The sequence below is a fragment of the Cryptotermes secundus genome, unplaced genomic scaffold, assembly GCF_002891405.2.
Source record: "Cryptotermes secundus unplaced genomic scaffold, Csec_1.0 scaffold1755, whole genome shotgun sequence".
NCBI lineage: Eukaryota > Metazoa > Arthropoda > Insecta > Blattodea > Kalotermitidae > Cryptotermes > Cryptotermes secundus.
The window spans coordinates 215,196-234,053 of NW_019731237.1; the positions used below are offsets into that span (position 1 = coordinate 215,196).

The following is an 18,858-nucleotide window of genomic DNA, read 5'->3' on the forward strand; positions in this document are numbered from 1 at the left end:
GGGGGGGGGGGCTCGGCTCGGCGCAACATGTCACAATATGTTTCTTGTGTTGCTGCCCAGTCTACGTGTCCAAACCCCATCCTGCCCTCAAGATTCATTTGCAGCAACCCAAGCCACCTGGCATGACATGACATGATGAGTGATCTGACTCATTACTCAGAAGTGGCATGTCCACTAGTTTTAAACCAGTGTATCCAAATAAAATATCACCAACCCCACACATCAGTAAAGCCATCACTTGTGTTATACTTGTTGCTTCCTTGTCGAAAGAATAGAATCCACTCTAGTTTTGCCAGTATCAGGTTACTTGCCATATGATTTTGCTGAGGCAAGCATGAGCCGTGACTGTGTGACCTCTTTGATCTTTCAAATAATATGACAGTTTATTATGAAATTTGCTAAGCATGTTATGCTGTCAGAGGCCAACCTGAACCTCATGCATTTTAATTTTCTACAGTTGGAAATAACAAAATGTTGGACACATGAATATGTGAAATGGGGACTACACTAGCAGCACTTCATATAGAGTCTTGAAAGGATGGCAGTAGATCTTCAGAAAATATAGAACTTTTGTTCAGATAATTATATGGTAGAATGTAAAAAACTTGACTGCACAAATTCTGTGTCAAACCTACAGTTTGATGGCAGTGACCAAGAACAGCTTGAGCTAGGAGTTTGAAATTTGGTATCGAGTTAGATCGTAAGGATTCATATGAAATTCTCTATGAAATATTGTCTGTAAATTGCTAATTATGGATGTGGTTACAGTGAAACACTTTGAGGTTATGTCCAACAAACTTAACACTTCGCGGACCAGATGCCTAGGCCTAGGCGTTTGGGTTTTAAACGTGGCAGACCGGTCGCCTAGATTTAGGCTTTTAGGACATGTTATGTTGCAACACACTATTCCTCACTTCGGTGGCCACGTGTCTGTAAAAGTACTGCGTGGCTGACCTTCGGAATGTTTGTTTTCCGAGTCAGCAACGTCACCACTCTCTATTCCCCTCTCACTCTAAAGAAAAGTCCCTTTGTTCAAGCCGAAGCTTCTATGTTTGAGGCAAGATATTCTCAGTGTCAACATGGCTCAGAGATGAAAGCAGTTGAAGGCCGCGCGAGCTCTCGGAGAAGAAGAAATCTGTGATTTGATCTCCGATGAGTTATCTGGCTTGCCAACTGCTTCGTCTTCTGATAGCAAGGGCAGTGTCAGTGGCAGTGACAGTGGCAGTGACAGGGGCCCCCAAAATATTGTGACCAGAAGAGAAAGTGAAAGTGACAGTGACAGTGACAGTGAGAGCTCCGATGAAAGTGCGAGTGCTAGCATTGCGGGGACAGACATGGGGTAAAGTAGACTAAACGCCTGCCTTGAGGCAGTTTACTTGAAACCCAGGGGTAAGCAAAGGATACATTTGTTATGGTTTACCAGTGTAAGCAGGAATGGCGTAATCACAGCGTGTCTGTGTCGTGTGTATAAAAGTTTCGCATTAAAGCAGTGAGTACTTTGTTTGAAGATATAAGAAATAGATTATAGTCAGTAAAGTTTGTGGCCATCAAAATCCACGTGATCTTTATGAAAACTCAACCCTGTTGCTACACTTATACACTGTCCCAATTCCATAAAACCTGATCATGGGCAAAATCACGTCACGACAAATTAACCTAGATAATCTTACATTGTGCCATTTTCAATTCATTTTTGGTTTTCAAAAATGTAAACCACCATTCAAAATTGAAATACAAGGCATTTCTGCTGAATGTGGAAAAAGCCTGGGCTACAGACCACACGGTAGTAGCAGAACCGGCGGCAGACACAGTCTTAGCGCGACCAGGCCCGTCTACCCCCACCCCATGCAGGCCTCATTTTGACCCCCCTGGGCGACTCTTGGGTGATATGCGGAAACATACCCTTGCGAAAATTGTGAAGAGTGAACATTTCAAGGGGAAGCAGCATTCTAGGAAATGCCGTGTTTGCGCATTTCACAAGAAAAAGGAGTAGGACTGCCTACATTTGCAAGTTTTGTGTAATGCCACTTCACAGAGGGGAATGTTTCGAGAAATATCACAACCTCAATCACTTCTAGGAGCATTGGTAAGTGTTCTCCAAAAATTTTAATTCATAAAATTAATTAGGAGATTTTATATTAATTTTTAAAGTGTAGTAGGTAGTAGGTTTAAAAATGCCGGTCCCTAGGGTGATTTAAATATTTAAATTGCTGGTCCGCAATGTGTTAATATAAGAGAAATCTGTGATTAAATAACAAGTTCATCCTAAATGATGATAAATTGAAGGTAACAAAAAAGTATTTGACTACGGTTTCGTTATATGACCATATACCAGTGATTTCAAGATACTAGCCCATAGGCTAAATTACATTTTATTGTTACATTTTAAATTTATATTATATAAATAAGCCATTAACAGCAAGATGATAGAATCTGTAGGAGTTTGCAGGAGAAAGTCAGGCTTTATTTGTCCAGTGCAGAACTCTGTTCTGCTCTTCAGCTTTGCTTTAGAATGTCCAATTAGGAAGTTCCAGGAATATCATGAAGGACTGAAATTGACACATTGTCTTCTGGGTCAATGCTGATACTTTCTGTGTGTGCTTGTATGTAATTGTTAACATATTGTGACATGACAAAGTAGTTTAAGAAGAGAAATTGACCCGTGCTAGGCAGTGGCCTCTAAACACGCACCTGCATCAACAAACATGAAAGCTGTTGCTAAGCAACAGCCCCTCTTGAACATGTCACACAACAGTAGAGGAGTTGTTGGAGGCAGTGTTTTCTGTGCAGTCTGACATGAGACTATATAATGAGGACCAGCGGGACAAACCAGTCAGGTTGCTGTCATGAGCTGAGTTGCGGTTGAGGGTGACTTGCAAGCCAGATGGTATCCAGCGAGGACATGAGCACAAAAGCAGAGGAATACTCATTATTGGGAGTCATTACCTAGCAACATGTAATGAAGACATAGAAGCTTTAATGTGTGGAGTAGTGATTTGTAAAATGTGTAGATCTGTGAAGCTGTTAAAGTTATCTGTAGCTATGAGTTATAAGTGTTCAGTAAATCAAATCATGGGTCCAAACTCCATGTCTAATCACTAACACATGACATATAAAAGGTTAATTCTTGCTATTTTTATAGCAGTCAGAGATGGTAGTAGTTATGAAATGGAGTACAAAATGGCAGCAGTTAACGGCAGTAGAAAATAATCTCAAGTCAGCATTTTAGTGTTCACCTTTGTTGAAAACAGTTCATGTCCTACCTCTAGATAGCAGCACCACCTAGTGCATGTTGCTGATCTTTCAAGATTAGTGTCTTAGTGTAAATGCCCTTCCAGAATCTTTCATATTCATAGCATACATATTCTGTGGAATCATGATTTTTTAGTGTGCCTGAAGGGCCTCACATTGCTTTGTTATTTGGAATTGTGTATTTGATACTGAAATGGCTTACAAAACTGGTCTGTTGAGATTGGGTACTTTTATTAAGTTTGTTTTCATTGGCAAACAGTATTGTACTTGTAAAGTAACTGTTTCCTCATTACATGTTATGCTCCACAATCAATAATTATGTTTATAACTGCAACAGTTTGCCACTGAAATTTCAGTAACCTTGTACTAGAGTTAATTTAGTTGGTGAAAACAATAATATGAAGAAATATGGTCTGGAAGTTAACACAGAAAAATATACACTCAAGTGCCAAAAGTCATGGGATAGCGGTACGTAAATTTATTTTTAAGTTGAGCCACTGTCCCTTGATGGCTTGGGAATGTCCAGAGCAGTATCAGTTGTGAGGTGTTCTCTCATGAGTCAGGTTGAATACCGGTCAGTCTGCTCATGGCAAGCCGACGTGAATTATCGGAGTTTGAACAGGCCATGATAGTGGGTGCCAGGTGGATGGGACATTCCATTTGCGAAGTTGTGTGGCCATTCAACATTCCTTGATCCACGGTGTCACGTATGTACTGGGATTACTTTGTGGAAGCCATTTCCACCCACCGTGGACAGCGCAGTGGCCGACCATGGGTGCTTAATGATCCTGACCAGTGGCGTCTAGGTAGAATTGTCCTTGGTAACAGACAAGTGTCACTGGCTGAGATCACATCCACGTTCAGTGCAGGAGGTACCAGACGCATATCCAGCAGGTCAGTGCAGCGTTCTTTAGCTTCCATGGGATATGGGAGCATAAGACTGACCAGAGTGCCTCTGTTAACACCAGACACAGCGCCTCATGTGGGCTTGTGACGTTGCTAATTGGACCCTGGAGGATTGGCAATGTGGTGTGGTCCGACGAGTCATGGTACCAGTTGTTTTGGGTGGGTGGTAGGGTTCGGGTGTGGCATAGACCCCTTGAGGCCATGGGCCCCACTTGTCAACAAGGCACCGTGCAGGCTGGTGGTGGTTCCGTAGTGGTGTGAGGTGTGTTCACGTGGCATGAGTTGGATCTGCTCGTCCACCTAAACACGTCATTGACCGGTGACTGCTACGTTACACTGCTTGGTGAACATTTGCAGCCCTTCATGGACTTCATATACACCCACAATGATGGGATATTCCAGCAGGACAATGCACCATGTCATCGGGCCGGAGTTGTCCAGAATTGGTTTGAGGAGCATTCTGGAGAGTTCCAACGAATGGTGTGGCCACCACGGTCACCCAACATGAACCCAATCGAGCATTTATGGGATGTGGTGGAGAGGTCCATTCACACCCAAAATCCTGCACTGTCAAATACCAGGAAGCTGTGGGTGGCTATCCAGACAGCATGGCTCAACATCTCTCCAGAGGTCTTCTGTCCACTTGTGGAATCGATGCCATGTTGAGTTGCTGCACTTCACTGGGCTAGAGGGTGTCCTACACAGTACTAAGTACCTATCCCATGACTTGGCACTTCAGTGTATGTATTGTAACGGATTTGATCAACGTCTTGCCAGGCAACAGCTCTGTAAATACGGTCCAACACAATGATAGAGGAGAAGCTGTGTTTTTTGTAGATCCAAGTGATGCACCAGTAGACTGGTTGGATAGCAATCATGTGATATGTGTTTACTGTAAGCCCATGTCTGTTCCGCGGGTACATGGGTAAGAGTGGCAGAATGCATTCAAGACAGTTAGGAGTAGTACTAGTGACAGAAGTACGCATACAGTAAGCTCAAGGAGTACAGAAGAGTACAAGAAGTCAGCCTGTGAAGATTTAATATGTGATTTGAAGACTTAATGTGTGCTATAACACAGTGATATTGGGAATGTGTGATTTAGTGAGACTTTTATACTTCTGTGTTATAAATTCATGAAGACTAGTGTAGATAGACTGAAGAGATTAGTGTGGAGTTTTTTGTAGTGTGAAAATCAGTGACAGTGTTATAATTATTTGTTGTTGTGGCCTGTAGGTGGTCAATAAATCCAGTTACCAATGCGAACCCCATCATTAGTCACTGTGACATGTGACAATATGTTAATGATTCATCATCAGATGGTAGTATAAGATCATAAACTATAGATAGCTAATAAATTTAAGAAGTGTGGCAAAGTTTAGAATGATTGTAACAAATTAAATTTGTATTCATGCAGTAAGTAAGAGCAGATTAAATTAGGCCAGTGCTTGCTTGTATTCAGTTCAGCAACTTTTGTCTCCCATTTGCTGTCTGTAATTAAAACAAAACTGTAATGTTACCTGTTTTTTTGTATTATTAAACTTGGTCTCTCCCACAGTGGAAGTACATAGATTGATGGTGTCTGGGAGCACGGTGCTGAGGAGCATATATGAATTGTAGAGGTAGCAAGTGGCACGCAGCTGGACAGTGCTGCTTAATGAGGAATTCCATAAGTTCTGCTCAGAACCAAATGTTCACTCATGGAGCTGAACCCTTCTTGAGAAGCCTCCAATTGTGCTGCTACCCAAGAAATTCCCAGCATTTTATGGAACCCAAAGGTTCATTACCATGTTCACAAGAGCCCTCCACTGGTCCCTGTCCTGAGCCAGTTCAGTCCAATTCATACCATCCCATCCTATCTAAGTTCCATTTTAATATTGTCCACCCACCTATGCCTTGGTCTTCCCAGTGGTCTCTTCCCATCTGGCTTTCCCACCTATATCCTATATGCGTTCCTCTTTGCCCCCATTTATGCTACATGCACTGCTCACCTCATCCTCATACTTGGAGAAGAGTACAAGTTATAATGCTCCTCATTATTTTTCTCTAACCTCCTGTCACTTCATCTCTCTTCAGTCCAAATATTCTCCTCAGCACCCTGTTCTCAAACACCCTCCGTCTGTGTTCCTTAATTTCAGAGACAAAGTTTCGCACCCATACAGAACCACAGGCAAAATTATAGTTTTGTATATTCTAATTTTTATGTTTTTGGACAGCAGATGAGTAGACAAAAGGTTCTGAACTGAATGGTAGCAAGCATTACCCGAATGCAGTCTCCTCTTAACACTTCGTGGACTGGTGATTTAAATATTTAAATCGCCCTGGGGACCGGCGTTTTTAAACCTACTACCCTAACTTGTGCACTGTTCACTTTAAAAATTAATATAAAATCTCCTAATTAATTTTATGAACTAAAATTTTTGGAGAAGACTTACCAGAGCTCCTAGAAGTGCTTCAGAGTGTGATATTTCTGGAAACATTCCCCTCTGTGAAGAGGCATGACGCAGAACTTGCAGACGTAGGAAGTCTTGCTTTGCTTCTTGTGCACAGCGCACACANCATTTCTGCTGAAGTGACACCCACCCACTTCAACACCTTATAGGTACTGTCGTATGCCTCATGGTGTTGGAAATAGTATCTGTTCGTCTCCTGATACAACATGTCAAAGAAGCTATCTCCAAAAAACAGTTTAGCTACTTCAGACACTTGCCTAGGGTCCGATGGCATTTGTCTCACCCCTGGATCACCAGTAAACTTTCCCAAAGTGGGTGTTTGGTCCACTTTACCCCATGTGGCTGTCCCCGCAATGCTAGCACTCGCACTTTCATCGGAGCTCTCACTGTCACTTTCACTTTCTCTTCTGGTCACAATATTTTTGGGGGCCCCTGTCACTGCCACTGACACTGCCCTCGCTATCATAAGACGAAGCAGTTGGCAAGTCAGATAACTCATCATAGATCAAATCACAGATTTCTTCTTCTCCGAGAGCTCGCGCGGCCTTCAACTGCTTTCGTCTCTGAGCCATGTTGACACTGAGAATATCTTGCCTCACACATAGAAGCTTCGACTTGAACAAAGGGACTTTTCTTTAGAGTGAGAGGGGAATAGAGAGTGGTGATGTTGCTGACTCGGGAAACAAACATTCCGAAGGTCAGCTACGCAGTACTTTTACAGGCACGTGGCCACCAAAGCGAGGAATAGTGTGTTGTAACATAACGTGTCCAAAAGCCAAAATCTAGGCGACCGGTCTGCCACATTTAAAACCCAAACGCCTAGGCCTAGGCGTTCAGTCCGCAAAGTGTTAATTTCCTCCTGAATCATCTTTTGATTTGTTATCGTCTTTCCCAGATGTCTGAACTGTGCCACATTTTCACATTTGCCCTGCATTTTGCTGGTGAGACAGCAATGTATACTTAGTTTTCTCTGTGTTTATTTCTAGACCAACATCCTTACTAGCTTCAAATAAAGTTTGTTTTTCTTTCTGGTAACCAGTTGTTCTTAGCATGGTTAAATCAACATGGATGAGATGGGCATGGCATGTTGCACGCATTGTAGATGTGAAAGGCATGCAAAATTTTAGTTGGAATATTAGAAGGGAAGAGAGCACGTGGAAGACCTAAGTGTAGATGCTGAATAATACAAAAATGAATTTTACAGGATTAGGATGGAAGGACTAGGTTAATCTGGCTTTTGTGAAAATGGTAATGAATGAATTCCTTAAAAGACAGGGAATTTCTTGAATTGCTGAGCAACTGTTAGCTTCTCACAGATCACTCTGCTACAAGGGGTTATTTCAAGTAAGTCATGAAAGAAGTATAGAGAGTGCTTTGATTTTAATTCTGCTGAATACAGCAATAAAATTGTGAAGAAAAATGCATGAGCAACAATCACCACAGACTTTCAGCTGAAGGTGTTATATTATATTATTTACAGAATGTTATGTATATACAGCAATTACTGCTATTTAATCAGATAAAGCACTATGTTCACATGTTAACTTGCCATTAAGGATGTTCTCTATACCAGTGTTCACACTTTTGCTGACTGTTAATTCATTTCAGCTAATGCAGAATGACTAATGCTTCTTCTTGGGATAGACACACACATTTGACTGACTGGGCATCACCACAGTACTTCAAAGTCAGATCAATATTACACCTGTCATCACTGTCACTTATATTATCACTTCACTGAGTACCTAGCCGAACAATCCAAGAAGATTTGTTATATCGCAAAGTCCTTTATTATGTAATGTCCTAAATGGTCCAGTTATATCATTCCTTTTAGTTGTAAATACTGAGCACTTTTTTTAAGCAATCATGATTTATGTTTTTCTTGGAGAGAAAGACCACTCTTCACATTCTTCTGTTCTATTCTTCACAATTTATTCAATTTGCTTTAATATTCAGAATGCTATGGCATATGTGACCAAATTTTTAGGATCATTTACTCTGGTTCTACATGACTGTTTGTCCATCTATGCAGGAGACTGAGGAAATCCTGGCTGATGTTCTCAAGGTTGAAGTGTACCGCCAGACAGTTGCATCAAATGTTCTGGTTGGTTCATATTGTGTCCTCTCAAACCAGGGTGGGCTTGTGCACCCACATACGTCCATTCAGGACCAAAATGAATTGTCCTCATTGCTTCAAGTTCCACTTGTGGTAAGTGCAGAGAAGCTTGTAGCACATTCATGTACCGTAAGTACCATAACAATGCTGTATTAACTGCAGAGGTTATTTAGTATCAATTGATGTGAGATGAAGATCATACTTGGTGAATATGAATGAGGAAAAAGTAGTTGTAACCTCTTTAGGATGTTATCTTTGTTTTCGCCTTCAAAGCCAGAAAAATTACAGAAGAATCTAACTCAGGATAGCTCTTGTCTTGCTGACATTAGTGTATTTGTAGTTGGTTGAGGCACTATGCTACAAGGTGGAAGGTTGTGGATTCGATTCTTGATGAGGTAATGGATTTTTCAGTCAACTTAATTCTTCCAGCCACACTGTGGCCATGGGATTAACTCAGCCTCTAACAGAAATGAGTACCAGGAATCTTCTTGGGGGTCAAGGATGGCCAGCACATGAGGCTGACATCCTCATCGCCATCTGTGAGCCAATTCGGAAGCCTCAACATCTCACAGCTGTGGGCCTTCACAGCCTCTTACAGGGATAGCTTTACCTTTTTTATATGCTTTTGAACCAAATATTTGGGTCTGAAAATTGTGCAAAGAATATGCACATATAGTAAATAGATGCTGGATGACTTTGATGACTGAAAAGGATACTGTCATTTGAAGGAGAAAGCTCTAGATCGCATCAAGTGGAGGAATTGTTTTGGAAGAGACTGTGGACCTGTCGTCTGACAGATTACTGATGATGATGATGATGATGATGATGATGAGTAAATTTCCCATTACAGTTAAACCTCGATTTTACACTCTAAGGAATGGCCTAAAATAAGTATGAAATCAAGGAAATGAAAATTATATTGTAGTGTGTAGACCCATTACTGGGTAATGACCTCGAAACAAATAATGGAACAAAATCTGTTGCTTGTAGCAGATTCTTAACCTTTAACGGCCGAATGTTATATACAGGATGGCGCAAAAAGGTGGGAACTTTTGAAAATAGAGAAAAAAATACAATTTTTTTTTTTGAAATTTAATCAAGGTACTCAATGTGCACTTCTACATTGGAAATTTAAAAATAACTCACAGTTTGAAAATAACATCGCGAAAATGATGTCCATCTTGCCGAATACACTCTGCAAGTCAATCCTGAAAATTGCGCATGGCTCAGAGCAAAGTGTCGGGTTGTATTGCTGCGATCTCTTCTGTTATTCGTCTTCTAAGTTCGGCTAGGGTTGTGGGGCGTGTATTGTAGACCACGCTCTTCAAGTAACCCCATAAATAAAAATCACACACTGATAAGTCTGGGGAACAGACGCCTGACCGCTGCCATTGACACTCGTGCGGTGTGTGCGGTCGCCCCGTCCTGTTGAAACCAAGTGTTTTCGATATCAATGTTCGGTACACTGTGAATTCTTGCAGCAAGAAACGTCTCAAGCATGGTTACATAACGCTCAGAAGTTACTGTCACCGTGTTTCTTGCGATGTCTTCAAAAAAATATGGTCCTATCACCCTTCGAGCCGAAACTGCACACCATACAGTGACCTTGGGGCTGTGTAGAGGTCGTTGATGAAGAACAGCAGGATTTTCTTGTGCCCAGTACCGACAGTTCTGCTTGTTCACATACCCGTTTAAATGAAAATGAGCTTCGTCTGACATCCACAGATTTTCAATGAAATCAGGATTCTCGTCAGTTTTGTTCATTATTGCTTCACAAAACTGTCGGCGCAACAAATGGTCATTAGGTTTCAGTTCTTGCACCAGTTGCAGTTTATAGGGATGAAACTTGAGTTCATGGAGTATTCTCTGGACAGACCGACGACTTACAGTCACTGCCGCTGCGACTTTCCGTACTGAGCGATGTGGACTTCTCAAGACGGAGGCTTGCACGGCTTCGACATTGTCCGGAGTCCAAGCACTTCCTGGACGACCAGAAGACTTTCTCTTTCCCACTGAACCAGTCTCTTCGAAATTTTGAACCCACGTTCGAATTGCATGTTTAGATGGAGCATGGGCACGAGGGGCAAGGTTGAAATGCCGCCTAAACTCCCGTAAGGCCTCAACCAAACTGTCGCCGTGTCGATAATAAGCCCGCACGGCTACTACGCGTTCTTGAACGTTCAACTGTTCCATGGCTACTAAACCTCCAGTGCTACTCTACAACTTACCACCCTCCCCACATTTCTTCTCCCCTCACACTGCTGCCAACATCACATTCAAAAGTTCCCACCTTTTTGCGCCACCCTGTATATGCAGGAAGCAGCACTCCGAGTTGGCTGAATGTTATATATTATATATGCAGCAGGAAATGTTCTCTCCTTGGGAGTGCTGACAGTTTGACCTTGGGTTTGAAACCAAAACAAACCTATGTAAGGTCATGTCATTGGTTCATTCCTTAGCTCTGAACAGTGAAATCATGTATCACCTACTGGTTTTGATACTATTTATGTGTAGATATGGCTGTTTATGACCTGGTCAGCCAAATATAACCCAGCTTTGTTTGGAGAACTGATGAGGAAATATTCATCTGTGCTTGCATATGAGTGCTTCCAGAGCCTTCAAGGAAGTGTGACGCATTCAAGGATTGGTTTTCAGTGACGAATTATCAGTCAGGAAGTCAGCCTCGGATTGTCTAATATTTATTTATCAGTTAAAAAGTCAGTGTCAGACTGTCATATATTTCTTTGTATATCATTTTTATATATGTGTCTTGGAAGAGGTATAAACCCACTGAGCTAGTATTACTTTGTGAGTAAAAGGCATCTTTGCCACTGCGACTTTCAGTATCAGTGTCAGATTGGCACTCTTTTCGACTAGTATTATAATTACTTTGCATCATTATTTTGCAAGTATTACTAATAGGTGAGAGTGTCGCTTTGTCAATCAACAATTTATTCGAGTTTGCTAGAAACCCCCCTCCCCCAAGATGATTCTTCAATCGCACAAGGCGAATATCATGGTCAGTGTCGTTTCTCGGAGTGAGGCCAAGGTTATCTGGGGCCCAGCTGAGTCGAGTGGAGGTGAAACATTCACAACACTGGCCAACCAAAGGGAAACAAAGACGTCGTGAGTTTCGCTAAATAAGAAAAGGAGGAGCACCATTTTCTGTTGTAAAAAGGGTGATGTCGCTCTGTGTGAGGTGGACTGCTTCGAGAAGTGCCACGCGCGTCAGAGTGTAACGTAAACTGTGAAGTGACACAGTTCAAACTCTTGTACAGTCTGAACAAAATATCTCTTTCCAAAAGCAGAAGATTGCATTAAGTGGAGGAACTGTTTTGAAAGAGACTGTGGACCTGTCATCTGTCATCTGACAGATTACTGATGAATGAATATTTACAATATCACCATGATTCAAGGTTGAAGAAAAACAACGGGTAAGTCCTTTGGGATTTCATAACATATACTATAATAAAGATTATATTTTGCGTTTCATTACAAAATAATCACAGGTAGTATTCTTTTTTAAAAATTACTCTTTTGTGTATATGTAGAAAATTTTATTGTCTTTCAGGTTGTTTTTAGTTCTCATTTCTATGTTGCATAGAACGGAAAATATGTATTTCTTTTCTGCAAGTTTGCAGTGTTAATTGATTAGGGTGATTTAAATACCAGCCACAGAGGGCTGCCGGCAATTTATAGATAGTGTCACATAACTTTGAACAAGGCCATGTATTGCCCGCATTCCCGCAACCCACCCCCTTGTCTGAAATTTTTCTTCTGTGCATTCAAGGTTACTCTTGGCCTTGTTCAAAGTCATGTGACACTTGTTATAAAAGTCTGTACGTTAAAGGTTAATAAGCTAGTATACGAGGGGGAACCCAAAAATAACCGGAACCGACCTGTTGCGCACGCATGCTTTGTAGTTACGAGTTGTGCTGCTAGGTGGTGTTAGCTGGAGGTCTCCCGCGACTGTTAGTGAGCTGGCGTCAGTCTGAGTTAAGTGGTTTGTCTGTGGTGCTCTGTTGTGTGCGTTCCTGTTTCAACCCTTTGGCGATTAGTGAGATGGCTGACCAGAATTGATGAAGATCGTCGAAAGACCATTGACCAACTTTCTGAGGAAACGAACATCTCATGGAGCATGGTCCAACGAATTTTAACCGAAGGTTTGCACATGAGACGGGCTGGAGCATTGTCGTGGTGAAGGAACCAGTTCCTATTTCTCCACATTTCGGACTTCTCTCATCGCACACTCTCTCGTAATCTTCTTAACACATCCAGGTAAAAATGTTGGTTCACTGTTTGTCCTGGCGGAACGAACTCTTTGTGGACAATGCCATTCTCACTAATCGCCAAAGGGTTGAAACAGGAATGCACACAGCAGAGCACCACAGACAAACTGCTTAACTCAGACTGACACCAGCTCACTAACAGTCGCGGGAGACCCCCAGCTAACACCACCTAGCAGCACAACTCGTAACTACAAAGCATGCGCGCGCAACAGGTCGGTTCCGGTTATTTTTGGGTCCCCCTTCGTATGCAGCTGTTACTGAGTACTGCCTTCATAAAGAAACATGTTCCCACAGAAATGATTGGTATACAGCAAAGAATGGTGTTTTCTGCATGATCTGTGCTGAAATGTCATAAGTAGGACAATTGGAGCAAGAGTTCAGAGACTTGTAAGGGAGTCTGTGAAGAGAAGACTTAGCCGGTGCAGTTAAGAACCAGTGGACAACGAAGTGAGTGCGGAAGCTGAAGAATCTTGACTGTTAGAAGCTGTTACGAGTGAATGACTGGTGAAGACAGCAGACTGAAAAGACTTTGCATGTGCTGTTGTTATTTCTAAAGTATGGTGATCAGCAGGGGTGCTATAATTAAGTGTAGTTATGTAGTCATGGGTTGTGTGTTAAAGTGGTCAATAAATCCAATCTACAATCCAGACCCCATCTATAGTCACCGAGACATACGACTGCTGGTGTCAGAAGTGGTTAGATTGAAATTACACGCAGACACATGATGTGGAGACTGCAGTAGATAATTGCATCATCAGCTTACAAATGTGGATTAAATTTTGGAATTAATATTAGCAAAGATGGATTCATTTTGAGAAGAGATCACTAGTGACCAAGAAATTCTGGCTAGAATGGATATAAATCTAAAAGGAAATGAAAGAGGAAATCAGAATGAACCAAGAAAAAATGGACACCAATCTGAAGGAGATTATAGCAGAAATAGGGGCCTGGTGAAAAGAGAGAACTGTTTGCCAAGAAGTGAGAGAGACCTGTCTGGAGGGTAAGGAGCCAACCTCAGTGGAAACAGAGTCCATAGTGATACATGAGGAGGTCCCTAAAGAAGAGGCCGCAGTGAAAGCTGTCAGAACACTGAAGGAGAGGTAAGAAGACCAGCATCTAGCCATTAGGCACCACCAACACTTGAAGAAATGGACACATCATGTAATTCCTGCACTGCACAAGGGACAGTCATCAGGGACCAGGTAGGGACAGTGTTGCAAGAGGAGCCCCTAAAGGACAGGTGCACTTGGAAGGAGGCACTGGAAAAAGGGACCGAGTTTTAACGGAGCACCTACATGTAGGAAGCAAAAGGGCATTCTACAATATCATTAGAAGGACTTTCAGACTGAACATTGCAAAGCGAGCAGTCGAGTTTTCCATTGGGCTTCAGAAAATGAGTGACTGCACATTGTGGAGGGGTTTCCCTCCTTCAGAATGAAAGAAGAGATCAGTAACAACAGCTTAAGAGCCATAAAGGTAGGAGACCACTCTTGGAATATTTGCCAGCACTGACCTGAAGAAGATGGTGGTAATGTGCCTCGACCAACTAGCACCTTATCAGGGAACCACTCAGGATAAGCAGCCTTAAGGAGGGAGCAGTTGGAGAGTATTCTCCGTGAGAACCAAGTCATGGGGGTGAAAGTTGAGGCTGTTCAGGACGAATTGCCCTAAGGAGGGAGCAGTGTAGTGTGTAGACCCATTACTGGGTAACTACCTCAAAACAAACACCAAACAATGTCCACTGCCTTTTGTGGTTCTTAATAAGCAAATATACACAGGAAATACTGAATAATGCCTTCATAAACAAACATGTTCACATGGAAATGATTGGAATATAACAATGAATGGTGTTTCTATGCTGTCCGTACAATGATGTTATAAGGAGGATGACTGGATGTAAGGGAGTCTATGAAGAGAAGACTTAGTCGTTGCAATTGAGAGCCAATGGGCAACACAGTGAGTGTGGAAGCTGAAGTAAATCTACTGTAAGAAGTCATTTAACAGGGAACAACTGGTGAAGAACAGCAGACTGAAAAGACTTAGCAGCATGTGCTGTAGTGATTTGTAAAGTGTGGAGATCAGTGATGGCGCTATAATTAAATGAAGTCACAGATTGTGTGGTAAAGTGGTCAATAAATCCGAACTATGTACATGTAGGTGCAGATGTGGTTCTTATATTACTGTATGATTCTTTATCAGTTGCCATTTTATGTGGTTTCAGTAAGCTGAGATGGTAATTATAACCAGTGAATGGAAAGTATGAGGAAGAAAGTGGTTGTAGTCTGTTTGAAGGTACTGTCCCATCATTCATCAGGATAGACTGGCAAATGTGGTACATACCTAATTACACTACTTCTTTAACCATTCAGTAAGATTCATTTGTCCCCCCCCCCCACCCCCCNAATAATATCAGTATCAAATTGACACGTATACTCGTATTCTGGCTGCTTCCAGTCCTTTTTGGTGCATCCAAGAATGTTGCTTTATGTTCTGCAACTTCTTCTGGCCCATTCAGTTGTTGGTCTAACATCTGGTCAACACTCTGGATTCCACGTACCTCAAGTTTTGTAGTCTTTGCATTGCACTCAGGATGTTATAAACTGTGCCCCTCATGCTTTTCATGTTTCACTGCAGTGTCATCATTGCTGATGACATGATCAGTTGAGAAACCTCACTCACAAAGCAGTTCTTGATTGCAGTGGGTGTTACCAATCTCCAGGCTTCTGCTATGAAGTGCATTTGCAGACAACACATCCAGCTTCATCTATGCAGTATCTTGGAGCAGTCCCTTATCTGTCATGGCTGCAGTCTTCCAGACCAGTTACTTTCTGTAATGGCACTTCAACGCATGGACGATTCCCAAATCTAATGGCTGTTACTGGCTGGTACAATTTGCTGGGAGGAACACAACAGTCATGTTGCTGAAAAATGTGTTCAGCAGATGAGCAGTACACTGATCAATGAAAGAAAGATTTTATGATTTTTAATACCCAGTTTTCTATCTAGTTGTGTGAGGCAATCTTAACTCTTTGACTGGTACGAAGGGTATTTAAATGCCACACCTGTCCTGCAGACCCTTTAAGCTTCAAGTCACTAAAATGCATGCGTTTACTTTTTTTTTTTAAATAACTTCAAATGCTATATTTGGAGCATAGCTCTGTATGGGGCTGAAACATGGACACTTAGGGCAGTAGATCAGAAACATGTGGAAAGTTTCGAAATGTGGTGTTGGAGAAGGATGGAGAAGATCAGTTGGACCAATTATGTGAGAAATGAAGTAGTGTTAATTAGAGTCAGTGAGCAGAGGAATATCCTACAAGAAATAAGAAAAACGGAAGGCTAATTGGATTGGTCATGTTTTACGCAGAAACTGCCTTCTAAAAGAAGTTATTGAAGGAAAGATAGGGGGGGCGGATAGAAGTGACAAGAAGACGTAAGAAGATGCTGGATGACCTTGGGGACAGAAGAGGATACTGTCATTTGAAGGAGAAAGCTCTAGATCGCATTAAGTGAAGGAATTGTTTTGGAAAAGACTGGACCTGTCGTCTGACAGATTACTGATGATGATGATGATCAACAAAAATTGGTTTTTAAAAACGAAATTTTCAGGAACTAATAAAAAGACAATATTTTATGCAAAAATGTCTTTCCATACCTTTTTAATAGTTTTTCTTCGTGTGATAAACATTGAAACATGAAAGTTTGCAGAGAGCCACACCACAGCTTGCACACATGACACTTGTTTGTTTTCTAATCTTGTGCTTAGCACACATGTGACACTCTCATGGCAGCATTCTTCTTCTTGTTACTGGGAGGAACATGGACCATTTTGTGTATTTTCAAGCCATCCTCTAGACAGTTTGCTGGGTCTTTCACTTGTGGTCTTTTCAAGGTCGCGGATGGAGGTGTGACTGCTCTGTAGTCTGAAGCAATAGATTCGTCATCCACTTCATTCCTTGACTCTTCTCCCTCTCCACACTATTTGTTTGGTTCTGTCATTTTTTCTACACAGTCCAATATAAAATCTTTGAATTTGTATTTTCTCTTCTTGTATTTTTCGTTTGTTGTGTTCTTTTTGAATAGAATGAAACTATTCAACGCTGCCATTTACAAGAAGAAAAACACCAGTTTCTTTGTCCACTTTACAGTTTTGCAGGAACAAGGATAATAATGCAGCATTTGATCAGCCCTGTCAACCCCTCTCATATGTTTATTGTAGTCCCCAATTACCTCGGGTCTGCATATTTTTTCTCCTTTGAGATTCATTTTTGCAGATTCCACGATTTTTGCTGTGTAAAGAGTGGAGATAAGTTTGACGTCTATTTTATCTCTCCACACCTGTATGAGATCCTGCCCCTTCCTAGAAAACACAGATTTCCCTTTTTTAAAAATGATAAAGTCATCCTTTAGTTCTTTAGGAGCTCTGTCCATTCTGAAGGTACGACACACACAGGTATTTCTCTATAATAACATCTCACACAATTCTGCACTATTGTAATAGTTATCCTGGTAGAGATGATACCCTTTATCTAGAAGCTGTGGCCCATCGACAACTAATTCCTTTATAGATCTTGATTTTCCGCAATAAATTTCAAAATTCCAAATATATCCACTCGTTGATTCACAAACAAGACAAGCCTTTATACTGTACTTATCACGTTTGTCAGGCATATATACTCGGAAGATAAGACGTCCTTTCCAAGCGATCATTCCCTCATCTATTTTAATTTCCTTTTCAGGGATATATGTGTTTCTAAATTTCCCCACTAATGAGTCTATAAATGGCCTAACTTTATAGAGGCAATCTTCACAGTCAGCTGGTCGTGCATCGTTGTCTGCAAATTGAAGAAATTTCGAGATCTGTTGGAATTGCCACAAAGACATCTTTTGTCCATACCATGGAGTGTGAAATAGGGACCTAGTGGACCAGTATTCTTCAATTTCGGGGCGTTTGTCGATTTCTGTCATGAACACAATTCTTAAGTATGCCCACATTTCATCTGGTGTGACATATTTGTAATTGTGTTTTCGAGAGTGAGGAGCTAACTCGTGTGTTGAAATGCTGGTGAGCATAGCGATTGGTTTCAGTTGCGATGTGATTTACTAAGTCGTCATCCAGAAAAATTTTAATCCATGAAAAGGGGTGCATTTTATGTGTTATATCAATTTTGATCCTGGAACTACTAGTAAATGGAACTATTGTTGGTACAATGTCTCCGTACGTCCATGAGATGGGCATGTCAGGCACCGCACTCGTGGTGGCTAAATGTTCATGATTACTATCTTGTGGATCATTGTCTATCACTGTATTACTGTCACTATCAACTTCATCTAATTCAGGAATCATTATTTCATCGCCACTTCCATCACCAGCACAAATCTCGTTCACAACACTTTCCAGCTTGTGTGTAGGAATACTCCGACTCTTGCTGCTAGAAGCCATGGTGAAACTGAATGAATGTGAAATATTTTCTGACCTTTTCCTTCTCTGAGTGTTCTGACAGTAATATAGACCCCACAAAGTCAATAAGGGCTCTTTACAACCATGCACAAAAACTATCATAAATATGTCTTTGGTTAATGAGTGCTAAGACAGCAAAGAAGGGAAGAGTGTATCAATGCACTAAAACACGCCAACGCCAGGGAACGGCTGGCATCGTACGGGCACAAAAATGCACCCACGCCAGTCAAAATATTTTAGTGATCATCCAAGAATTTATATTAGCTTCATATTTTGTGGGTAGTCTCTAGACATTCTTGAAGCAGTGTGGACAAGAGGTAGCAGTTTATCACTACCATCAGCATTGCTGCAAGAAGTACAGTAACCTGCTGTTTAGGTATTATA

The 18,858-nt window shown here is 41.5% G+C and overlaps 1 protein-coding gene across 1 annotated transcript in view; it reads left to right on the forward strand.

Annotated features, from left to right (window-relative positions):
* Window positions 1-18,858, forward strand: part of LOC111866642 (eukaryotic translation initiation factor 6) — a 53,939-nt gene that overhangs the window by 28,912 nt on the left and 6,169 nt on the right. The window contains exon 4 of the mRNA XM_023855781.2: window positions 8,641-8,817. Coding sequence (XP_023711549.1) covers window positions 8,641-8,817 — 177 coding nt within the window. The remainder of the gene's footprint in view (window positions 1-8,640; window positions 8,818-18,858) is intronic.